The sequence below is a fragment of the Nomascus leucogenys genome, chromosome 7b, assembly GCF_006542625.1.
Source record: "Nomascus leucogenys isolate Asia chromosome 7b, Asia_NLE_v1, whole genome shotgun sequence".
NCBI classification, from domain to species: domain Eukaryota; kingdom Metazoa; phylum Chordata; class Mammalia; order Primates; family Hylobatidae; genus Nomascus; species Nomascus leucogenys.
This window is the reverse complement of record NC_044387.1, coordinates 74,897,916-74,924,993: the sequence shown is the minus strand read 5'-3', so window position 1 is coordinate 74,924,993 and position 27,078 is coordinate 74,897,916. Positions and strand designations below refer to the sequence as shown.

General features: G+C 38.1%; 1 protein-coding gene across 1 annotated transcript in view; it reads left to right on the top strand.

Annotated features, from left to right (window-relative positions):
• DCHS2 (dachsous cadherin-related 2) overlaps positions 1-20,233 on the top strand; it is a 267,556-nt gene extending 247,323 nt beyond the window's left edge. The window contains exons 17-20 of the mRNA XM_030816256.1: positions 9,419-9,549; positions 11,398-11,684; positions 12,914-13,046; positions 15,113-20,233. Coding sequence (XP_030672116.1) covers positions 9,419-9,549; positions 11,398-11,684; positions 12,914-13,046; positions 15,113-17,736 — 3,175 coding nt within the window. The 3' untranslated portion in view covers positions 17,737-20,233. The remainder of the gene's footprint in view (positions 1-9,418; positions 9,550-11,397; positions 11,685-12,913; positions 13,047-15,112) is intronic.
• Positions 20,234-27,078: the final 6,845 nt, after the last annotated feature.

Here is a 27,078-nt window from a genome sequence, read left to right as displayed (position 1 = left end):
ACTCAAAATAAAGGGATTGAGGAAGATCTGCCAAGCAAATGGAAAACAAAAAAAAGGCAGGGGTTGCAATCCTACTCTCTGATAAAACAGACTTTAAACCAACAAAGATCAAAAGAGACAAAGAAGGCCATTACATAATGGTAAAGGGATCAATTCAACAAGAAGAGCTAACTATCCTAAATATATATGCACCCAACACAGGAGTACCCAGATTCTTAAAGCAAGTCCTGAATGACCTGCAAAGAGACGTAAACTACCACACAATAATAATGAGAGATTTTAACACCCCACTGTCAACATTAGACAGATCAACGAGACAGAAAGTTAACAAGGATATCCAGGAATTGAACTCAGCTCTGCACCAAGCGGACCTAATACACATGTACAGAACTCTCCACCCCCAAATCAACAGAATATACATTCTTCTCAGCACCACACCACACCTATTCCAAAATTGACCACATAGTTGGAAGTAAAGCTCTCCTCAGCAAATGTAAAAGAACAGAAATTATAATAAACTGTCTCTCAGACCACAGTGCAATCAAACTAGAACTCAGGATTAAGAAACTCAAAACCGCTCAACTACATGGAAACTCAACAACCTGCTCCTGAATGACTACTGGGTACATAATGAAATGAAGGCAGAAATAAAGATGTTCTTTGAAACCAACAAGAATAAAGACACAACATACCAGAACTCTGGGACACATTCAAAGCAGTGTGTAGAGGGAAATTTATAGCACTAAATGCCCACAAGAGAAAGCAGGAAAGATCCAAAATTGACACTCTAACATCACAATTAAAAGAACTAGAAAAGCAAGAGCAAACACATTCAAAAGCTAGCAGAAGGCAAGAAATAACTAAAATCAGAGCAGAACTGAAGGAAATAGAGACACAAAAAACCCTTCAAAAAATCAATGAGTCCAGGAGCTGTTTTTTTGAAAAGATCAACAAAATTGATAGACTGCTAGCAAGACTAATAAAGAAGAAAATAGAGAAGAATCAAATAGATGCAATAAAAAATGATAAAGGGGATATCACCACCGATCCCACAGAAATACAATCTACCATCAGACAATACTACAAACACCTCTATGCAAATAAACTAGAAAATCTAGAAGAAATGGATATATTTCCTGACAAATACACCCTCCCAAGACTAAACCAGGAAGAAGTTGAATCTCTGAATAGACCAATAACAGGCTCTGAAATTCAGGCAAGAATCAATAGCTTACCAACCAAAAAGAGTCCAGGACCTGATGGATTCACAGCTGAATTCTACCAGAGGTACAAGGAGGAACTGGTACCATTCCTTCTGAAACTATTCCAATCAATAGAAGAAGAGGGAATCCTCCCTAACACATTTTATGAAGCCAGCATTGTCCTGATACCAGAGCCTGGCAGAGACACAACCAAAAAAGAGAATTTCAGACCAATATCCTTGATGAACATCAATGAAAAAATCCTCAATAAAATACTGGCAAACCAAATCCAGCAGCACATCAAAAAGCTTATCCACCATGATCAAGTGGGCTTCATCCCTGGGATGCAAGCCTGGTTCAACATACACAAATCAATAAATGTAATCCAGCATATAAACAGAACCAAAGACAAAAACCACATGATTATCTCAATAGATGCAGAAAAGGCCTTTGACAAAATTCAACAACCCTTCATGCTAAAACCTCTCAATAAATTAGGTATTGATGGGACGTATCTCAAAATAATAAGAGCTATCTATGACAAACCCACAGCCAATATCATACTGAATGGGCAAAAACTGGAAGCATTCCCTTTGAAAACTGGCACAAGACAGGGATGCCCTCTCTCACCACTCCTATTCAACATAGTGCTGGAACTTCTGGCCAGGGCAATCAGGCAGGAGAAAGAAATAAAGGGTATTCAATTAGGAAAAGAGGAAGTCAAATTGTCCCTGTTTGCAGATGACATGATTGTATATCTAGAAAACCCCATTGTCTCAGCCCAAAATCTCCTTAAGCTGATAAGCAACTTCAGCAAAGTCTCAGGATACAAAATCAAAGTACAAAAATCACAAGCATTCTTGTGCACCAATCACAGACAAACAGAGAGCCAAATCATGAGTGAACTCCCATTCACAATTGCTTCAAAGAGAATAAAATACCTAGGAATCCAACTTACAAGGGATATGAAGGACCTCTTCAAGGAGAACTACAAACCACTTCTTAATGAAATAAAAGACGATACAAACAAATGGAAGAACATTCCATGCTCATGGGTTGGAAGAATCAATATCATGAAAATGGCCAAACTGCCCAAGGTAATTTATAGATTCAATGCCATCCCCATCAAGCTACCAATGACTTTCTTCACAGAATTGGAAAAAACTACTTTAAAGTTCATATGGAACCAAAAAAGAGCCTGCATCACCAAGTCAATCCTAAGCCAAAAGAACAAAGCTGGAGGCATCACGCTACCTGACTTCAAACTATACTACAAGGCTACAGTAACCAAAATAGCATGGTACTGGTACCACAACAGAGACATAGATCAATGGATCAGAACAGAGCCCTCAGAAATAATGCCGCGTATCTACAACTATCTGATCTTTGACAAACCTGACAAAAACAAGCAATGGGGAGAGGATTCCCTATGTAATAAATGGTGCTGGGAAAACTGGCTAGCCATGTAGAAAGCTGAAACTGGATCCCTTCCTTACACCTTATATAAAAATTAATTCAAGATGGATTAAAGACTTACATGTTTGACTTAAACCATAAAAACCCTAGAAGAAAACCTAGGCAATACCATTTCAGGACATAAGCATGGGCAAGGACTTCATGTCTAAAACACCAAAAGCAATGGCAACAAAAGCCACAATTGACAAATGGGATCTAATTAAACTAAAGAGCTTCTGCACAGCAAAATAAACTACCATCAGAGTGAACAGGCCACCTACAAAATGGGAGAAAATGTTTGCAATCTACTCATCTGACAAAGGGCTAATATCCAGAATCTACAATGAACTCAAACATATTTACAAGAAAAAAACAAACAACCCCATCAAAAAGTGGGCAAAGGATATGAACAGACACTTCTCAAAAGAAGACATTTATGCAGCCAAAAAACACATGAAAAAATGCTCATCATCACTGGCCATCAGAGAAATGCAAATCAAAACCACAATGAGATACCATTTCACACCAGTTAGAATGGCCATCATTAAAAAATCAGGAAACAACAGGTGCTGGAGAGGATGTGGAGAAATAGGAACACTTTTACACTGTTGGTGGGACTGTAAACTAGTTCAACCATTGTGGAAGTCAGTGTGGTGATTCCTCAGGGATCTAGAACTAGAAATACCATTTGACCCAGCCATCCCATTACTGGGTATATTCCCAGAGGACTATAAATCATGCTGCTATAAAGACACATGCACACGTATGTTTATTGCGGCACTATTCACAATAGCAAAGACTTGGAACCAACCCAAATGTCCAACAACGATAGACTGGATTCAGAAAATGTGGCACATATACACCATGGAATACTATGCAGCCATAAAAAAATGATGAGTTCATGTCCTTTGTAGGGACATGGATGAAACTGGAAAACATCATTCTCAGTAAACTATCGCAAGGACAAAAAACCAAACACTGCATGTTCTCACTCATAGGTGGGAATTGAACAATGAGAACACATGAACACAGGAAGGGGAACATCACACTCTGGGGACTGTTGTGGGGTGGGGGGAGGGGGAAGGGACAGCATTAGGAGATATACCTAATGCTAAATGACGAGTTAATGGGTGCAGCACACCAACATGGCACATGGATATATATGTAACAAACCTGCACATTGTGCACATGTACCCTAAAACTTAAAGTATAATAATAATAATAATAAAAAGAAAGATCTAGAAAAAGATAATGTCATGGAGACCAAGGGGAGAGGTTGGTCTGAATAAAAGAAGACTTCAAAATATGTTTGCATTAGAATCACTAAAAGTATAGTCATCTCTCGGTATCCATGAGGTATTGGTTGTGGGACTCTCCACTGCATCCCTCCCACTCCCCCATACAAAAATCCGTGGATGCTCACATTTCTTATATAAAATGGCATAGTATTTGCATATTACCTATGCAATCCTCTCGTATAGTTTATTTTTATTTATTTTTAATTTCAAATTTTATTTTAGATACAGGAGACGTGTGCAGGTTTGTTACATAGGTGTATTGCACCATGTAGTGAGCACAGTACTCAGGTAGTTTCTCAACCCATGCCCTCTCCCTCCCTCCCCCTCAGCAGTTCACAGTTTCTTTCTTGATTGCCCAATTGGCTATATCTATGCACTTAATTCCTTGTAAATATCCCATAAGCTCTGTTATCTGCATCTAATTTTTCCTCTAACTGCCTTTCATCAAATATTCTATCAAGCCCTCTTTTTTCATGAAGACCTGGTTCCTACTGCTTTATGCCCTCTCCATCTAGCATGAACAGTCTGGGTTAATAAACCTATTGCAAGCTGAGATCCCATAACTTTGGTTTATAGCTCTCCTAGGTCAGGCCAGCACTTCCAGATCCCATGTCTTTCTCTTCCAATAGGTTTGTAGGAAACTCTTTCATGTAATATATACAATGGACAATACAGAAGTTGAAAGTATGTTTTAGAATTTTGAAGGCATTGCTGTGTTATTCTCTGAAACCCAGTGTTGCTATTAACAAGTCTGGTGCCATTCTAATTCTTTTTTTTTTTTTTTTGAGATGGAGTCTTGCTCTTTGCCCAGGCTGGAGTGGCGTGATCTTGGCTCAGTGCAACCTCTGCCTCCCCGGTTCAAGCGATTCTCCTGCCTCAGCCTCCCAAGTAGCTGGGACTACAGGCGCCCGCTACCACGCCCAGCTAATTTTTATATGTTTAGTAGAGATGGGGGTTCATCAAATTGGCCAGGCTGGTCTCGAACTCCTGACCTTATGATCCACCCACCTCAGCCTCCCAAAGTGCTGGGATTAAAGGCATGAGCCACTGTGCCTGGCCGCCATTCTGATTCTTTTACTTTGTATAATTTTTCCTTCTCTCTAGAAATTTATAGGTTATACTTATCCATAATATTTTAAAATATGATTACATATTTTGATGTGGGTTTCTCCTTGTGCTGTGTATTCAGTGTTCCCTTTTAATAAAAAAACATGTTTCTTTTAATTTTCTTGTATTATTAAAAAGGGGAGGAAATTCATTGAAAATTTCCTCCCCTTTTTTTAGTTTTGTTTTGTTGTTTTGCCCTGTTTCATTTTCCTGAATCCTGTTCAATTAGGTATTGGATTGCCTAGATGGATTCTTTGTTAGTTATATTTTATTTCCTACTTTCCATTTATTGTTTGTCTGTGGGTTTGGTTTTTGTTGTTTTATTTTGGGAAGATATTTCCTGAATTTTAATCTTCTAACATTTTTTTCTTATTTTCTAATTAAAAATTGAGACGATGTTATATATTTGTTTTTACTTCTAAAAGCTCTTCTTTGATGTTTGACTTTTTAAATAATATCCAACTCTTGTTTTATGCACGTGTTGTCTTCTGATATCTCTCCAAGGTATTAATTAGAATTGTTTTAAATTTTCTTTTGTTCCTTTCAATATCTGTTTCCACTGGGTTCCTTTTTGTCTATATTGAGCTCTCTTTTTCATGCTGAAGGCTTTCTGTAAATAAGTGTTGATTCTTAGATACAAGTGAGGCAATGTGAAAGTCATTAGAACCTCTGAGTGGGCTAGAGGGACTTGACTAGCACACTTCACTCTCAAATGAACCACAGGGGAAGTCGACTATTTTTCAGGATGACATACAAACGGCAGTATATGGAGTTCACTTTTCTTTGGGAGGGGACTTTCAGTTCTCTAGAGAAGGTCTTTCAATATTACTAACCCCAAGTATGAACCAAAGGCATTCTTTGGCTGAGAATCCAGAGTAATGGGCAAGAGGGACATAACTACCCTGTATTTAAAATAACATAAATAATCTTTCTATTTAAATAATCCGAATTTAAAATATTCTTCCTATTTTTATCTCAATACCTCACTGCAATTTTTGCCATGTCTTGAGCCTCTCCTTGGTGACCTGGGAGCAACTCTGCTCCTCATGTATCTTTATGCTCCTCTGAATGCATTTTAAAAGACTTTTAGAGTGGTTTTAGGTCCACAGCAAAATTGAGAGACGGTGCAGAGATTTCCTATATATCCCTGCCCACACACATGCACAGCCTCCCCCGTTATCAAAATCCCCACCGGAGTGGTGCATTCATTACATTTGATGAAGCTACACTGACACATCATTATCACTCAGATTTACAGTTTTCAGTGGGATCCACTCTTGGTGTTGTACATTCTGAGTGGATTTTAATCTCTGATTTCCTTTGGCCCACTCATCTGCAACCACTCTTCAATCTGCTTGTATCTTCCAGAAATTGTTGATATTTCTCATTCATTTCCCTCACTAATATCTTCCCTCATTTTTTAGCTTTATGGACTTATAACTTATTATAAAAGGTTTTTGATATCATTTTAGAAGAATCTTGAGAGGAAGAGAAGATAAAACCTGTGCAGTCAGCTTGCTGTTTTTAACCAGAAATCATAGTTTTTCTTTTCATAGTTATTTCTGCTGGTGGCTGATATTTTAATTTTTTTCAGAATTTCAGAAGGAATAGAAAATTCCTGCTAGATGTTTAAGATATAAATGAGAGTTTTGAAAAATCCTCTACCAACAAGTTTAGTACTTGTTAAGACAATCAAAAAGATCCTTCCTGGTCAAAGGCCTTATTTAAAGTTTAACATGGTAAAAGAAGCTTCCCATGGTTGATAGAATAGGAAAAAAATGCTCTGAATTTAAAAGGCTTAGAATGGGCCTGTTCTAAATCTGGTCAGTTTCATTTATTGTCTCTAGCGATAATAGTAACCAGCGCAACAGTTGTGGAACATGGAGTGAGTTGGACTGGCTACAACCAACAGTTTCACAACTGCGAAAGAGCCATCATAGATGGCTTGAAGTCTTGCAGAGGTTGTGTACAGAATATCTGCACATCTACCTTCGTATTTTTTTTGTTTGTTCTTCAGGTCATTGAGAAACCTTTTCCTTTCCCATTTATTTTGATGCTAAACAACATATTTCTCTCCATATCAAAGAATCTCACTTCTTTTTAATCTGACAAGATAATATGTAGGATGCCTGAAATTGTAATATTGTAAAAATAATGGTAATTATGGCTACAGTAGAAGAGTTGACAGAAACTTAACTTTGATGTCTTGGCTGAGACTTTAGATGACATTGGAAGGGGCAAGCAGCACGGGAGAAAGCAGTATGAGTTGATTATTTTTGGTAAAATGTTTCCATATGTATCTGACTGACATTCACACTAACAAAATAAACTTTCCGCATATAATTATTCCAGAAGTTAGGCTCCAGAAATGTGAAATTCAGGTTGTTGTTCTACTAATATTCCAACTCTGATAATGCAGAAGGCAGCCTGTGTTCTTCATGAATAGTAGATAAGCCCTGATTATTTAATATTAAGTGGAATTCAAACCAAGAAGGAGTTGATGTTTATTTCATGTCACTTTTAAATTTAGGACTGGAAAGAGAAAGAACATTCATCAAGTGAGCTAACAATGAAAACAAAGTGAAAGTGTATCAACTTTAAGACATAGTTTCTTAAAAGGTGGTTCCCACAACTAGCTGAGACTAATTCCACTTCTGAAATAAAGAGCATCTTCTAATTAATAACTCATTTTACTACTCAGCCGCCCTCCTAGCCTTCATCGTGTTTAGAGGGGATTGAAAAATAAGCCAACAATTATACATTAGAATGTGATATATACACAATAAGAGAGGTATGTTCAACAAGTATCATGAAGCACAGGTTTCCAGCTGACAAAACGTGAGCCTGAATCCCAGCTCTGTCATACGTGTATAACCTTGGGGAAATCTTGAGAAGCCAACATTCAATACTTACTAAAGAAAAGCAAATAAGGCAGCTCCCTGCCCGTAAGAAACTTACAGAAGAGGCAGACAAATATGTTATTAAGAAAAAAGAGTGATGATTGCTGTGGCAGAAGAATGTACAGGGTGCTATGGGAATACATAAAGGTGCATTTAAATCAAATGAAAGGTCCATGACAACTTCACAGAGATGTGAGCTTTGAAAAACCAAGAAGGTGTAAGGGCTGGGATTCCATGTAAAAGCAAGAACAAAAAAACTTATTTGAACATGTTCAGGGGTTGGATAACCTCTTAGAGACATGGAGAGCCAAAAAAGGGTTTTAAATAGGGAGGTCAGGTTTTCAAACTAGGATCTTAGAGCAATTGAGTGCAATATGGAGGGTGGATGGAACAAGAGGAGACTCACAGTAGGGAGGTTGGTAATTTATCAGTTACTCCTGGTGAGAAAAGATACAATACATATAGAGCATTTCAGGTAAAAATGGTGAGGGGCTGAGGCTACAGGGGACTGGCTTGTCCAGGTGTGCTTGGGACATTAGTGGATATAGCACTGAAAGTCCCATGTCCAGTTTGCCTGGAGTATCTTGGTTTTAAAAACACTGCAAGTCTTATGTCCCAGGAAATTCTTCATTCCCAAACAAAGCAAAATGTGCTGATTACCATCCATGAGGGCTCTGAAGGTAGGAGTGAAATGGCTGGGGACACTAATCCAAGTGACATCCAGGAGGTAATACCGATAAGATACATAATTAGTTCAACATTGGAAGGGTGGTGAGAGAAAGGGAGAAGTTGAAGAAGGTAACAAGATTTGTAGTTTGTTTGATGGAGAAGCTCATTGTAGCATCATCCAAGAGAGATTAAATTAGTCTATGTAAATTCTTTCAGATCATGGACTTTCACCTCTACTTCACAATCCTAGCCAATCACGCATCTTCTGTAAGTGTGTTCATCATAGCGGTGTCCTGTCTTAATTCTAGCATTTCGATTGATTTGCTATTTGGATCCAAAAATATCAGTACAAAGCAATCTTTTAGTGCCTACATCTTTTGTTGGTTCAGTAAGATGGAAATATGTAGCAATATTCAGACCATGGCATGGCAAGGTGGAGACAGTCTACTTATCCAAAGTACAGGTATTGGTGTTTCTATTTTTTAAGATTATTCTTCACAGGACAGGATTGAATTTTACAGTCTGGCTCTCCGAAATGGTCCATTTTGACATTAATGCCTCATGATCCCTGGCAGCTTGCTGGATTTGGTTCTCTGAACATGCCAAAAATAAATAAATTTCGGAGTGCCATTCTTATGAAATACATTTTAAATGATGCCATTTAGAAAATCCAAGAGAGGAATAAAAGTAGCTAGTCAGCTCATTTTAAAATTTTCAACTACATATTTGATATTTATGTTGTTTTTCTAATTCCTGGATGATGAATCACATTCTTTTTCTAAACCAGCTTGATTGTCCAAGCCACAGATAAAGGGATACCCAGGCTTTCTAATACGACTATAATCAAGGTACAGGTGACTGATATAAATGACAATGCCCCAGCTTTTCTCACCTCTGAAGCAGTGGAAATTGCAGAAGGTAAGTGTGACAATTTGGCATAGTGGTTTTGATTAACTTGTATAAGATCATTTACTATTTTCTTTAGCCAGACACTGTATTAACATGAGTGCTAATCCTCAACAACCATGCAAACTAGATCATTTTTCTCTTCATTTTGCAGAATAAAAAATGGATGATCATAAGGTAAATATTAAATGTCAAAGGAGTAAAATGTTAAAGCTGAGATTTGCACTCAGATCAGCTGGAGGCCAAGTCCCCATGCTCCAACCATCATCCCTCATAGTATCTGTTTATAATGCAGACATTTCTTACAAATTATATCTACTCTATGAAGAAGCATATTTTGTTGACTGTGATAACCATCGTGAACCTCCTCTAAGAAGAATCAACATTCATAACTCTGTCAGTCTTTTCAGGATACGAATAACAACTAATTAGTGAAGTGAATTAGATGTTTATTGTACAAACCCATCATTTTCCCCAGAATAACCTTATCTTCAACGTTTGTACCACACTAATGGTAGAGGTTGAAGCTAGAAATTTTTAAGTGAGATGCTGGTTAATCTTCATTATTTGGGTCTGTGGGTTATACAATGGTCCCGTAGTCTGTGGACCCAAAGTTGTCCATGGTCAATGGCTGCATTGGTGAAACATAACCTAAGTCTTTATAGTTGAAGATGAAAATAATGGTGACCCCTCGCTTGCCTCTCTACTTCACTCGTAATACTACATTAATTCCTAAAATGTTTCTAACATTTTATTATGTTCACTTTCTAAACAAATTACAACCATAACCTCTCACAGAGGGAAATATTCCAGGCATGTCTATGCACAGAGATATCTACAAATATTACAGCCTACAAATAAAATAAATTCTCCAGTTTTGCCTTTTGCATATTTGATATATTTTCATTTGATTTTATTGAAGGTTCTATTTTTCAGCACTTGCAATTAGTGTTAAAATATAGCAATGGGCCTAATATAAATATATCACAAGAAGAAACTACATAAATCAAAACATACTGAATAGGGTACGGTGTGGTTGGTGCACATCAAGAGTGTTCAAGCTTGAAAATGGAAAATTATGGGTTTCATATACAATGGAACTATCCTGAGCATCTTGGCGTATTCTTTCTAGCTGTACCATATCTGTAAGCTTAAAAACAAAGTCCCTTTCACGGGCTGTTTAGGCTAGAGAACATATGTGGTGAGTGAGGCATTGAACATTTCATCTATTTTGTAATTTTTTGGTGAATAATATTTGAGATTTGCTTTCCTCACTAGTACTATGTAGACTTTGTTTTTCTATAGTCTTAATAATTTTGAGAGTCAGATTTAAGAAAAGGAAGCAGTGTGTGCACCACTCCAAAATAAATAATTGTACAAAAATAAATATAAGGAAATAAGTATCTAATTCGAACATCAGTGCCCAAATATTTAAACCTGGCCTATTTTTGAAAATGCCATGTTTTGTATTAATGTCCTGAGTAATACCCTTCATCCCATTCATATCCCCCATGAATATATGATTTTGATACAGAAACTGTATATTATAAATAAGTGGCTTAGAATGCTTCTTGGTACTGGAATTGTGTTGTAAGCATATAATGAAAATAATGTAATATAAAAATTGAATATACCCTACCTCCTCAATTCCCTACTCAGTGGTAAATTTTCACTTTTATTGGTCTCGTAAATTCTTCAGAGTTTTTGTTCAGTGCATAGTGAGCTTTGTATGAGAAATCAAGCCAAGAAAGAGCAAATCATATTGGACTTAGAATAAAAATACTTGGATGGAACTACTAAAGAAATGTATTTCAAAGGATGAATTTTAATGGAGACTGACACTGGTCATGACTATTTCAGATTCTTTGCCTGGTGTAATTGTGACTCATGTGTCAGTTCATGATGTGGATTTGAATTCAGCTTTCATATTCAGTTTTGCCAAAGAGAGTAATCCTGGAACCAAGTTTGCTATTGATCAGAACACTGGAGTGGTGGTGTTGGTGAAAACATTGGATTTTGAAGAAATGACTGAATATGAGCTGCTCATCCAAATTTCTGATTCGGTGCACCACACAGAGGGAGCACTCGTAGTCCGTGTGCTGGATGTCAATGATAATCCACCAGTGTTTTCTCAAGATTTCTATCAGGTAAAGGGCTTAAAGAGATGCTGAAACCAAAGCCAAAACTAGAAAGAATAGAGAATAATGTAAGTCTTCCATCACTGATAGACTAATTCAGATAGACAGCATTCACTGTTTTTAGTGCCTAAGTTAACGCTGCGGGTTTTACACTTAATATCACAGAGTCTATAAGTACATATGGAAATGAATGTCTCATTCAGTTTAGTTTACTACATATGTATTTTTTTTTTTTAGTTTTTAGAGGTTGTAGTCCAGTTTGTCATGACAATTGGAACCTGCCTAATATTTGCAAAACCACTGATAAGATTGTTTGCATTATCTGCAGTTAATTTGGGAAAATTCTTTCTTTCATAGGCATATTTTTGGAATGCATTGATTAAAATTTTACAGAAAAAAATCATGAACAAAACTATAAAGTGGAAATTTTAGCTTTTAGAGCATAGTATGTGTTTATAGAAGTAAGGGCCAGGATAGCATTCAACTCAATACTTGCAAATGGACTCCAGAACTTTTGAATGTAGCAAATGCAAGATTTAAGCATAAACACAAGGGGAGGCTAACCTAAGTAATGATCCCCTGTGAAGGCTTGCTTGAATTATGCCATGTATGTAATGGAATAATATATTAGTGAATGTATTAACTATTTTCTGCCACATAGAAATAGTTTAGAAGAACTTTTCTTCATAGTAAAAAAAAAAAAACTGAATAAAATTACTTTTAAAACTTATATTTTTCTGGCCAGGCATGGTGGCTCACGCCTGTAATCCCAGCACTTTGGGAGGCTGAGGTGGGCGGATCACCTGAGATCAGGAGTTCAAGACCAGCCTGGCCAACGTGGTGAAACCCCATCTCTACTAAAAATACAAAAATTAGCCTGGTGTGGTGACAGGCACCTGTAGTCCCAGCTACTGGGGAGGCTGAGGCAGGAGAATCACTTGAACCCGGGAGGCAGAGGATGCAGTGAGCTAAGACCATGCCACTGCACTCCAGCCTGGGCAACAGAGCAAGATTGCATCTCAAACAAAACAAAACAACACCTTTTTTTCTGAATCCAGGGACTATTCACACAATCTTTTAAATATGTCAGTTCCATAAATTAGTATGTCTAACAAAGTCAGGTTGTATTGTATGGTTTCCATAATCAAAATGAATAAAATGACCTCATGTTCTGTCCCTGTTTGTGAAAATACCTTCAGCCTTTAAGCACAATGTCCCTATTTTTCTTTTTCCCTCAGGTCACAGTTCCTGAATCAATACCTGTGGGGTATTCAGTGCTGACTCTGTCAGCCACAGACTTAGAAAGCAATGAGAACATTTCTTACAGAATTCTATCCTCTTCTAAGGAATTCTCCATTGATCCTAAGAATGGTGAGTTATTTATAGTTGCATTAGTGCTCATAGGTTTGGGTTTCAAAGTAGAAACCTGAAATAACCCTTTCTAAATGCCTCTATAAAAGTTCCCCACCTCCCCACACCCCACAGAATTATAAGCACTACTGTTTCATTACTCTTCACATCAAGTGCTGCAGTAGCAAATGCCAGTGTTATTTCTCTTCTCCAACATCTCAGTGGCTGGAAAGCAAATGTCACTGTTTAAATGCTGGTAAATGCTCACAAATTCAGAGACCCCAGTATAATAAACACCCAGTTACATCCATCCAACCAAGCACAGTTCAGGCAATTATCCCAGGATTCAGCAAGAATCAAAATGATGTTGAAGGGATTAAGTTAGTGCTGAAGACTTCATATTAATATAGTTTGGTGCTTTTTTCCTGAGCCAAGTTAAAAAAAATCAGTAATAGCATTATATGTTCAATAAGCACAAGAATAATTTTAAAAGGAAAATTATTTAAGCATCTCTACCAACTAGAAACCACTGTGGTATTTTGGTTTACTTGATGCTTCCCAAGGCTTTTTGTCTTTTTATCAGAGACCAAAGACATTCGTGGTTGTGAAATGCCTTCAGGCAAGTGATTCTACATTCAATTAAACAGTATATAGAGAAAGTTGAACAGTGAGTGGATACTTAATTTAATTTAAAAGCTAAATTTTATAAAGATGAATAATTAGCAAAACAATGTCCCTAGCAGAGCATACTAGAAAATAACAGGGCCTGGGGGACATCACACTCTGTGTTCCCCATCTCTATCCACCATTGCATCATTTCACAAGTGAGAGTTCATTTAAAAATTAACCTTGGGATTACCTGAAAGGGGAATTTAGTCCCAAAATACCAGCATGAAGCCCACCGGGTATTGTAAATGGAGAAGTACGTCCTGTATCATTCTGCTTGTGGATGAACAATTACTGCATGATTACAAACATATCAGGAATTTGGCTTTTCTATTCTCTCTGTATCCCCACCCCACCACCCCACCGTCTTTTCTCTCTCTCTCTCTCTCTCTCTCTGTCTCTCTTTCTCTAGTCCCAGATGATGGCAACTGCCACCCTGTCCACAGCAAATCACAGTGTGCAAGGCAGTTCTTCTGAGCACTCAATCCTTAGCAACACTTTTACTTGACATGTGCTATTGACAAATTTTCCACTGAGCTATTGATTCAAATATTTTTAAAACATTAAATGTTTAATTTAAAACATTAAATGCAATGTTTAAAACATTAAAGGCAATGTTAAAAACATTAAATGCAACGTTAAAAACATTAAATGCAATGTTTAAAACATTAAACACACTAAGCTATTGATTCAAATATTTTTAAAATATTAAATGATGGCCGATTTAGTTCATGGTGGGACTCTAACTGAAACATGGCATTTAAATGTCAGCATTCTGTATTCTTTCTTAGTGACCATCCTTAAGACATATTTATCTTAAAAATGTTTTAGCACACATATTTATAAAAATTATATATTTCTATATTTAGTACAATAAACTTTATTAACTACATTTCAGCAATCAGGAAAAAATCGACTTGCATGATCTGTAGGAAAGCCCATCTCTCTAATTAAGCAATAGTATAATAGTAACTCAGCATTATCATTTTTACTGCTTTCATTTGGCTTGAATGTCAACAAGTATCTCCAGAATAAGTATCTTTATGCCAGAATATCTCTATACATGTGTTTGTGGGTAGTAGAATGGGGTAAAAATTTTACAAACAAAAATATTTTTTAAGAATAGTGGAACAACTTACTATACAAAAATAAAATTCAGAGCAATTTGTGGCAAAAGCAACCTCAAGCAGCACACATATTTCACAGAGTGAATGTCATGAATATTATTTCCGTATCTTACATGTTATAAACATATAAATACAATAATTTGTATTTCTATTTGGAGTCATTGTTCATTGTGACTTAACAAATCTAACAAAGAATTAAACACATATTAGTAGACATTGGATAGTCAACTGCTGACTAAATGGATCATCAAAACTGCACCTCACAGTGTTGAAATACTATGTCTTATTTTTCAGGCACAATATTTACTAGCAGTCCCGTATTATTTCTGGATACAATATCAACAACTCAATTTCTTGTTGAAGCCAGTGATGGTGGAAATCCTGACCTGAGAGCTCTTACTTTAGTGGAGATAGGAATACAAGATATGAACAATTATGCCCCTGAATTCACAGTCAAATCCTATAATCTTAGCCTAAGTGAGGATGCTCTGGTTGGAAGCACGCTTGTTACGTTTTCAAACATCGACCATGACTGGACCCGTGAAAACACATATGTTGAATATTCCATCATCAGTGGTAATTTACAGAACAATTTTCATGTGGAAACTAATTTCTTTCATTCAGAATATCCTTATAAGCAAGTCGGTTATCTTGTGTTGCTTCACAGTATGGACAGAGAAGCAAGTGCTAGCCATGAGCTTGTCATTCTGGCATCTGACAGTGGCTGCCCTCCATTGAGTTCCACAGCTGTCATATCAATACAAGTACTTGATGTCAATGACAATCCTCCAAACTTCAGCAGCCTGAGCTATCACACCCATGTCAAGGAAAGCACCCCTCTAGGGAGTCACATCACTGTGGTCTCAGCAAATGACCGTGACACAGGGTCACATGCAGAAATCATCTACAACATCATCTCTGGAAATGAGAAGGGACATTTTTACTTAGAAGAAAACACTGGAGTCCTTTATTTGATTAAACCTCTGGATTATGAAGAAATGACAAAATTCACCTTAACTATTCAAGCTTCAGATGCAGAAAAGAAACACATTTCTTTCGCGGTTGTGTTTGTCAATGTCCTGGACGATAACGACCATGCACCTCAGTTTATGTTCTCAAGCTACAGCTGTATTGTTCCAGAAAATCTGCCTATTTCCTCTACCATATGCTCTATAAATGCTCTGGATTTTGACGCAGGTCCGTATGGAGAATTGACCTATTCTATTGTATCACCCTGTTTTCTCACTCATGGAATGTCTTATGATCACGATCTCTTCCTCATTGACCCTTTGACAGGGGATATTCATGCTAAGCAAATCCTTGACTATGAAAATGGCAATAAATACTGCCTCACCATCCAAGCCAAAGACAAAGGTGATGCAACAGCCTCCTTAGTGGTCTGGGTGGATATTGAAGGGATAGATGAATTTGAGCCCGTTTTCACTCAAGATCAGTATTTTTTCACCCTCCCAGAAAAGAATAAAGACAGACAGTTGATCGGCAGAGTGGAAGCCTCAGATGCAGATGCTGGTATTGATGGAGTCATTCTTTACTCCCTTGGAACCTCATCTCCTTTCTTTTCAGTAAATAAAACCAATGGAAATATTTATTTGATTAGAGCCCTTCCCCTAATAAAAAGTCAACTCAACAAAGAAGACACCATGGAAATGAAAATAATCGCTCATAGTCCCAAATCAGACTCCAAGTTTGCATCTTGCACTGTTTTTGTGAATGTGTCTTTCTCCTCTGAAGGAACACCCTTGGCAGTGTTCACCAGCAGCTTTTCAGTCAGCCTGGTGGTCTCCTTTTTAGTGTTTCTGATACTCGTCTGCACTCTAATTGTAATGATTTTAAGACATAAACAAAAAGACACAAGAAACAATTATGAGGAGAAGAAAACCTCATCTTTAGATATGGACTTGGGAGTGACCCGGGATGCCAGTGTGCTCAAAGCCTTCCAGAAAACTGACAACTGCAGTAACGAGGTGGTCCCTGTGGATGCCACGCCGGAATGGTTGAGTTTAATAAGTATCATGGAGAAGGACATTGTCAATCTGTACAGACACTCAAATTCCAGTGGCCACTGTTCTGTGGAAGGAGAAACTGCAGAAGATAAGGAAATCCAGAGGATAAATGAGCATCCCTACAGAAAGGGCTCAGACTCAGCTCTGAGTGACCACGAGTCCAGGGTGCCAGACTCGGGTATCCCGAGGGACTCAGACCAGCTCTCCTGCCTATCTGGGGAAACCGAGGTGATGGTGACTGCTGAAACAGCAGTAGCCAGCCAAACATTTGGGGAAGGAGATCAAGGGGAAGGCTGCAGCACCACCTGTGCTCAAAATAATGTGTTACCCCAGACAGTTCAGAAGAGAGAGGCAAAAGAGAGCATCCTGGCTGATGTTAGAAAAGAGTCTGTCTTTATTTCAGGTGATCAGGAAGTAAAGTGTGCAGCTCTTTCAACTCAGACAACCTCTGATCATGATGGAAGAGGCAACTATCACTGGAATTATCTTCTCAGTTGGGAGCCCAAATTCCAACCTCTTGCCTCAGTATTTAATGATATTGCAAAACTAAAGGATGAACATTTGCATATGCCTGGCATTCCAAAAGAGAAGAAATCTTTTGTTTTTCCACCCCCTTTGATAACAGCAGTAGCCCAGCCTGGGATTAAAGCAGTCCCACCAAGAATGCCGGCAGTAACCCTGCGGCAGGTGCCTCCGAAACACCCATGCTCTCCCATCCCCTACCATCTTGGTTCTCTACCAGAAGCCATGACTCCCAATTTTTCTCCATCTCTTTCCCTATTGACGATGCAGCCTCCTGCCTTGTCTCCACTGTTGTCAGCAGGAGAATTATTAGGAACACACGTCAGTGGTACATGCCATGAACGTAAAGCAGAAGATGAAATTCAAATATGAAACCACTGGGATGCCAAGTACCTGCCCACCATTGGTCATGAATGAATGAACAAAACGTTTTCAAGCCAGCAACTCGAGATTGGGATCATTTTTATCTAAAAGCAAGTGATCTAATTTAATTAGAGTTTTTAAAACTTCCCCATTAAAGTTTCTCAAATTTCTTCCAGCCTTAATGAAAAGTTATTTCCTCTTTTAATCCTTATGTGTTGCTCTCAGGACTCACATTTGTATATATTAAGTAGTGTATATTCTGTCAGACCTGTTATCTGTATGATTAGACTTCCAAAGGACACAGTGAACTTAACTGACTGCCAGAATGTTTATATGGACACGAAATATAGTGTACTCTGGTCACATTGCTGCTGATCACACTGCTATATCGAAAACAAATTAGTAAAGGCTAAATAGGGAATGAGTTTAGGTCAGAACATATTATAACAGAGAGGGGAAGTCTAGAGGAATAAACTTTCATTTTAAGATAAAGCAACAGTCAGTGGATCTGATATATTTAGAGGAGTATTTCTCCATTTTTCCCCATATACCACACCTGTAGAGTTTAGCCATAATTGAATTTCAATGTGGAGTCTTTTGGAAAACTAATAAAAAATTCAGAAGGAAATTTGTCATAACTCTGTGCCAATAGGGAGAAACAAATAGGATTTATAATGATAGGTAATATAAATAATTATTCATGATTAAATAAACCAGAAATGCATATTCCTGATAGAGGGCCAGGATTGATACTCGCAATATTTATGTGGTTTGCTACCACCTGAGACATATTATCTTGGCCTTCTTTACAAACAGAATGGCTTTTTTTTTTCAGGTCTTGTCTTATAAGTCGGTGTGAGTAAAGACATTAAACTTCAAAGGTTAATTTATAGCAATTTCTTCATTTTATTTTCTTCTAGATACAGTAACTTTTGTGTGAAATAATTTGTCCACTCAATGTCAGTTTTTAAAGTTTGTGTAGATAAAAATCATGTTATTAGCTAATGATAAATCTCATAGACTAATTTAGCAATATATTTTTAAATGAAGTTTTTTTATGGAAATGTTTCTACTATAAAAGTTAAGAATAGAAGTCAGAAGTCTTTTTACCATTTGCTCACACACATGTGCAGCTTTCACTGTCATTAGACGGAGCAGTTTGGCACATGGTTAAAATGACTCTGTACAATTACTATTTTAGAAATATAGCAGTGCTAGATGGTGCTCATATACAATGCTCTAGCCTTCTTTCTGATGAGCCTGGGAATCCTCGCAGATTCTCATCCCTTTCAGAAAGGTGGAGGGCATCCTGACGGTGGTGGTGCAGAAGTCCTCTTCCCGTGGTCGGCACCAGGGCCAGGTGTTAGGCTAACAGTTTAGGAATTCTAGTGTGAAATCTAAAGGGTATCGTGTGGCTTTCTTAGTAGTTAGGATGGGCTTCTACTACAGAAATCGTTCCTTTGTGTTCTTCTTCCATAAGCCTCATCTGTGAAATTTTGTGACGTAATTTCTCTTTACTAAAAAATATTGCAGGGTGCAGTGTTTGGTATCTGGTTTTGTAGATAAATAATTCTACAGCTTCCTATGCTGATATTTACTATTACCTATCTATGCTGACTCAGATTGAGAACAAATGTATAAAGTTATATTACAAATTGTATGAAACATGAAGGTTTTTGAATAAGCCTGAATTCCTAGGAAAAATCCTTTAGGAGTAGAAAATTTAAATATTATGGGACTGATATATGTTTCTCCTTTTCTTCCTGGCATCTGGGGAAGAAGATTTCGTGACTTTTGTAAAAAAAAAAAAAAAAACCCACACATATTTAATCATTTATGTGTTCCAGTATTTATTATCTCTGACTCTTTCGAAAACATTGCTTGGAGCATAGAAAGAAACCCTATACTATTTTTCCTAATTATATATGGAAGTTTTTTTTTTCACAATAGAATTATTTCTGGAAACCAAGAACATTTTGTTGTTTTTAATTAAACAGGTTCTTCATTTACTTATGCTTAAAAAGTTATTCATCTACCTATTCCCTAGGTTATTTATTACTGTGATTTATTTACCCATTATGGATGTGATTCTGTATGTTTTCTAGCCATTTCATAAAAACAGAAGACATGTAATAGAGCTTTTTTATCAATATTTAATGGATTTTTAATTGATGGATTTATTTTTCTGTATCCAGTGCCACAATGCCACCAAACAAGTACTACAAGTGGGATTGGGGGTAAAAATGTGAGCATGCTGGTTAAGTGTTTGCAATAAATCGTATGTCAGCCCTTTCAACTAGAGTGCTTTTTTTCCTAAGTAAACAATATAATTTGTACATTTTTCCTTCAAGTGTAATATTAACTTGCCTCATATGTTCTGGGTTACTTTGCTGATCTATGCACTGGCTTTAGCACTCTGGAGGGGGTACAGAACTTGTTAGTGGAAAATCATATTAAGCCCTAAATTCATAAGCTATAAAATAAAAGACAGTTGTCTCTTGTGGAATTTTGGCTGCCTGAAATTCTGGACTTTCTTGTTGGCAGCCTTAAAAATACTGGTGTAAATCAGTACCAAATGAATATCAAAATTCCATGTCCTAGTAGTAATCATTGAATTGGCTTCCAAAACAGATTCCTGGGCAAAGAAAAAGAAAAATGCTGTATCTTTAGGGATTTGATCACTTAATTCTTTTAAAAATTATTAAAATGGACTCTACATTACTGGCTGCCTCCATGTGTTCATATTCAATCTATAATAGACATCCAGTTGAGACAGGATTTGTGTTTCTTGGCACCTTCACCTTTAGCCCTCCTTGCTGTGTTTTCTAGAAGTTATAGCAATGATAATTAATTGTAAATTTTAAAGTTATTTTCATCCAAACAGACACTTTGTTAGTTTTGTTCTGCCATTCTATACATACCTTAACTTTAAAAAGCAAGACATACCTAAGGATCTAAGATAATCCACTTCAAAGCAATAAAATATATGGCGTTAATATGGTCTGTATTCTCAATGATATTCCAGATAAGCTAATTGAGTCTATTTTCACAGCATGTTTTACTTGAGCTCAAAGGTATAGAACCATCTATTTGGCCATAACTGAAGGAAGTTAGAATGGAAGATGGTCCTGTACAGGAGGGATACTGGGATCCAGTGGAGTTGCAGAACATTTGCTTAGGACCCAAATGAAGCATTTCAGTGGCAGTTTTTACCCATTATAAAGATGGAAGGAGTAAACAGGAGGGTGGAGCCAAGATGGCCAAATAGGAACAGCTCCAGTCTACAGCACCCAGCGTGAGCAACACAGAAGACGGGCGATTTCTGCATTTCCATCTGAGGTACCGGGTTCATCTCACTAGGGAGTGCCAGACAATGGGCGCAGGACAGTGGGTGCAGTGCACCATGCGCAAGCCAAAGCAGGGCGAGGCTTGCCTCGCTGGGGAAGTGCAAGGGGTCAGGGAGTTCCCTTTCCTAGTCAAAGACAGGGGTGATAGACGGCACCTGGAAAATCGGGTCACTCCCACCCTAATACTGCGCTTTTCCCACGGGCTTAAAAAACGGCACACCAGGAGATTATATCCCACACCTGGCTCGGAGAGTCCTATGCCCACGGAGTCTCGCTGATTGCTAGCACAGCAGTCTGAGATCAAACTGCAAAGTGGCAGCAAGGCTGGGGGAGGGGCGCCTGCCATTGCCCAGGCGTGCTTATGTAAGCAAAGCAGCCTGGAAGCTCGAACTGGGTGGAACCCACCACAGCTTAAGGAGGCCTGCCTGCCTCTGTAGGCTCCACCTCTGGGGCAGGGCACACACAAACAAAAAGACAGCAGTAACCTCTGCAGACTTAAATGTCCCTGTCTGACAGCTTTGAAGAGAGTAGTGGTTCTCCCAGCATGCAGCTGGAGATCTGAGAACAGGCAGACTGCCTTCTAAAGTGGGTCCCTGACCCCCAAGCAGCCTAACTTGGAGGCAACCCCCAGTAGGGGCAGACTGACACCTCACATGGCCAGGTACCCCTCTGAGACAAAACTTCCAGAGGAACGATCAGGCAGGAGCATTTGTGGTTCAAGAAAATCTGCTGTTCTGCAGCCACCGCTGCTGATACCCAGGAAAACAGGGTCTGGAGTTGACCTCTAGCAAACTCCAACAGACCTGCAGCTGAGGGTCCTGTCTGTTAGAAGGAAAACTAACAAACAGAAAGGACATCCACACCAAAAACCTATCTATATGTCACCATCATCAAAGACCAAAGGTAGATAAAACCATAAAGATGGGAAAAAAACAGAGCAGAAAAACTGGAAACTCTAAAAATCAGAGTGCCTCTCCTCCTCCAAAGGAATGCAGCTCCTCACCAGCAATGGAAAAAAGCTGTACGGAGAAGGACTTTGAAGAGTTGAGAGAAGAAGGCTTCAGACAATCAAATTACTCTGAGCTACAGGAGGAAATTCAAACCAATGGCAAAGAAGTTAAAAGCTTCAAAAAAAAAATAGATGAATGGATAACTAGAATAACCAATGCAGAGAAGTACTTAAAGGACCTGATGGAGCTGAAAACCAAGACACGAGAGCTACATGATGAGTGCAGAAGCCTCAGTAGCTGATGCAATCAACTGGAAGAAAGGGTATCAGTGATGGAAGATGAAATGAATGAAATGAAGCGAGAAGAGAAGTTTAGAGAAAAAAGAATAAAAAGAAATGAACAAAGCCTCCAAGAAATATGGGACCATGTGAAAAGACCAAATCTACATCTGATTGGTGCACCTGAAAGTGACGGGGAGAATGGAACCAAGTGGGAAAACACTCTGCAGGATGTTATTCAGGAGAACTTCCCCAATCTAACAAAGCAGGCCAACATTCAGATTCAGGAAATACAGAGAATGCCACAAAGATACTCCTCGAGAAGAGCAACTACAAGACACATAATTGTCAGATTCACCAAAGTTGAAATGAAAGAAAAAATGTTAAGAATAGCCAGAGAGAAAGGTCGGGTTGCCCACAATGGGAAGCCCATCAGACTAACAACGGATCTCTTGGCATAAACTCTACAAGCCAGAAGAGAGTGGGGGCCAATATTCAACATTCTTAAAGAAAAGAATTTTCAACCCAGAAATTCATACCCAGCCAAACAAAGGTTAATAAGTGAAGGAGAAATAAAATATTTTACAGACAAGCAAATGCTGAGAGATTTTGTCACCACCAGGCCTGCCCTAAAAGAGCTCTTGAAGGAAGCACTAAACATGGGAAGGAACAGCTGGTACCAGCCACTGCAAAATCATGCCAAATTGTAAAGACCATCCAGGCTAGGAAGAAACTGCATCAACTAACGAGCAAAATAACCAACTAACATCATAATGACAGGATCAAATTCACACATAACAATGTTAACCTTAAATGTAAATGGACTAAATGCTCCAATTAAAAGACATAGACTGGCAAATTGGATAAAGAGCCAAGACCCATCAGTGTGCTGTATTCAGGAAACCCACCTCAGGTGCAGAGACACACGTAGACTCAAAATAAAAGGAGGGAGGAAGATCTACCAAGCAAATGGAAAACAAAAAAAGGCAAGGGTTGCAATCCTAGTCTCTGATAAAACAGACTTTAATCCAACAAAGATCAAAAGAGACAAAGAAGGCCATTACATAATGGTAAAGGGATCAATTCAACAAGAAGAGCTAACTATCCTAAATATATATGCACCCAATACAGGAGCACCCAGATTCATAAAGCAAGCCCTGAGTGACCTAAAAAGAGACTTAGACTCCCACAGATAATAATGGGAGACTTTAACACCCCACTGTCAACATTGGACAGATCAACGAGACAGAAAGTTAACAAGGATATCCAGGAATTGAACTCAGCTCTGCACAAAGTGGACCTAATACACATGTACAGAACTCTCCATCCCAAATCAACAGAATATACATTTTTTTTCAGCACCACACCACACCTATTCCAAAATTGACCACATAGTTGGAAGTAAAGCTCTCCTCAGCAAATGTAAAAGAATAGAAATTATAACAAACTGTCTCTCAGACCACAGTGCAATCAAACTAGAACTCAGGATTAAGAAACTCACTCAAAACCGCTCAACTATATGGAAACTGAACAACCTGCTCCTGAATGACTACTGGGTACATAACGAAATGAAGGCAGAAATAAAGATGTTCTTTGAAAACAACAAGAATAAAGACACAACATATCAGGATCTCTGGGACACATTCAAAGCAGTGTGTAGAGGGAAATTTATAGCACTAAATGCCCACAAGAGAAAGCAGGAAAGATCCAAAATTGACACCCTAACATCACATTTAAAAGAACTAGAAAAGCAAGAACAAACACATTCAAAAGCCAGCAGAAGGCTAGAAATAACTAAAATCAGAGCAGAACTGAAGGAAACAGAGACACAAAAAACCCTTCAAAAAATTAATGAATCCAGGAGCTGGTTTTTTGAAAAGATCAACAAAATTGATAGACCGCTAGCAAGATTAATAGAGAAGAAAAGAGAGAAGAATCAAATAGATGCAATAAAAAATGATAAAGGGGATATCACCATCAATCCCACAGAAATACAGACTACCATCAGAGATTACTACAAACACCTCTACACAAATAAACTAGAAAATCTAGAAGAAATGGATAAATTCCTCGACACATACACCCTCCCAAGACTAAACCAGGAAGAAGTCGAATCTCTGAATAGACCAATAACAGGCTCTGAAATTGTGGAAATAATCAATAGCTTACCAACCAAAAAGAGTCCAGGACCAGATGGATTCGCAGCCCAATTCTACCAGAGGTACAAGGAGGAACTGGTACCATTCTTTCTGAAACTATTCCAATCAATAGAAAAAGAGGGAATCCGCCCTAACTCATTTTATGAGGCCAGCATCATCCTGATACCAAAGCCGGGCAGAGACACAACCAAAAAAGAGAATTTTAAACCAATATCCTTGATGAACATCGATGCAAAAATCCTCAATAAAATACTGGCAAACCGAATCCAGCAGCACATCAAAAAGTTTATCCACCATGATCAAGTGGGCTTCATCCCTGGGATGCAAGGCTGGTTCAACATACACAAATCAATAAATGTAATCCAGCATATAAACAGAACCAAAGACAAAAACCACATGATTATCTCAATAGATGTAGAAAAGGCCCTTGGCAAAATTCAACAACTCTTCATGCTAAAAACTCTCAATAAATTAGGTATTGATGGGACGTATCTCAAAATCATAAGAGCTATGACAAACCCACAGCCAATATCCTACTGAATGGGCAAAAACTGGAAGCATTCCCTTTGAAATAGGCACAAGACAGGGATGCCCTCTCTCACCACTCCTATTCAAAATAGTGTTGGAAGTTCTGGCCAGGGCAATTAGGCAGGAGAAGGAAATAAAGGGTATTCAATTAGGAAAAGAGGAAGTCAAATTGTCCCTGTTTGCAGATGACATGATTGTATATCTAGAAAACCCCATTGTCTCAGCCCAAAATCTCCTCAAGCTGATAAGCAACTTCAGCAAAGTCTCAGGATACAAAATCAATGTACAAAAATCACAAGCATTCTTGTACACCAATAACAGACAAACAGAGAGCCAAATCATGAGTGAACTCCCATTCACAATTGCTTCAAAGAGAATAAAATACCTAGCAATCCAACTTAAAAGGGACATGAAGGACCTCTTCAAGGAGAACTACAAACCACTGCTCAATGAAATAAAAGAGGATACAAACAAATGGAAGAACATTCCATGCTCATGGGTTGGAAGAATCAATCTCATGAAAATGGCCATACTGCCCAAGGTAATTTATCGATTCAATGCCATCCCCATCAAGCTACCAATGACTTCCTTCACAGAATTGGAAAAAACTACTTTAAAGTTCATATGGAACCAAAGAAAAGCCTGCATCGCCAAGTCAATCCTAAGCCAAAAGAACAAAGCTGGAGGTATCACGCTACCTGACTTCAAACTATACTACAAGGCTACAGTAACCAAAACAGCATGGTACTGGTACCAAAACAGAGATATAGACCAATGGAACAGAACAGAGCCCTCAGAAATAATGCCACATATCTACAACTATCTGATCTTTGACAAACCTGACAAAAACAAGCAATGGGGAAAGGATTCCCTATTTAATAAATGGTGCTGGGAAAACTGGCTAGCCATGTAGAACGCTGAAACTGGATCCCTTCCTTACACCTTATACAAAAATTAATTCAAGATGGACTAAAGACTTACATGTTAGACCTAAAACCATAAAAACCCTAGAAGAAAACCTAGGCATTACCATTCAGGACATAGGCATGGGCAAGGACTTCATGTCTAAAACACCAAAAGCAATGGCAACAAAAGCCACAATTGACAAATGGGATCTAATTAAACTAAAGAGCTTCTGCACAGCAAAAGAAACTACCATCAGAGTGAACAGGCAACCTACAAAAGGGGAGAAAATGTTTGCAACCTACTTATCTGACAAAGGGCTAATATCCAGAATCTACAATGAACTCAAACAAATTTACAAGAAAAAAACAACCCCATCAAAAAGTGGGTGAAGGACATGAACAGACACTTCTCAAAAGAAGACATTTATGCAGCCAAAAAACACATGAAAAAATGCTCATCATCACTGGCCATCAGAGAAATGCAAATCAAAACCACAATGAGATATCATCTCACACCAGTTAGAATGGCAATGATTAAAAAGTCAGGAAACAACAGGTGCCGGAGAGGATGTGGAGAAGTAGGAACACTTTTACACTGTTGGTGGGACTGTAAACTAGTTCAACCATTGTGGAAGTCAGTGTGGCAATTCCTCAGGGATCTAGAACTAGAAATACCATTTGACCCAGCCATCCCATTATTGGGTATATACTCAAAGGACTACAAATCATGCTGCTATAAAGACACATGCACCCGTATGTTTATTGCAGCACTATTCACAATAGCAAAGACTTGGAACCAACCCAAATGTCCAACAACGATAGACTGGATTCAGAAAATATGGCACATATACACCATGGAATACTATGCAGCCATAAAAAATGATGAGTTCATGTCCTTTGTAGGGACATGGATGAAACTGGAAATCATCATTCTCAGTAAACTATTGCAAGGACAAAAAACCAAACACTGCATATTCTTACTCATAGGTGGGAATTGAACAATGAGAACACATGGACACAGGAAGGGGAACATCACGCTCCAGGGACTGTTGTGGGGTGGGGGGAAGGGGGAGGGATAGCATGAGGAGATATACCTAATGCTAAATGCAAACGAACATGGCACATGTATACATATGTAACAAACCTGCACATTGTGCACATGTACCCTAAAACTTAAAGTATAA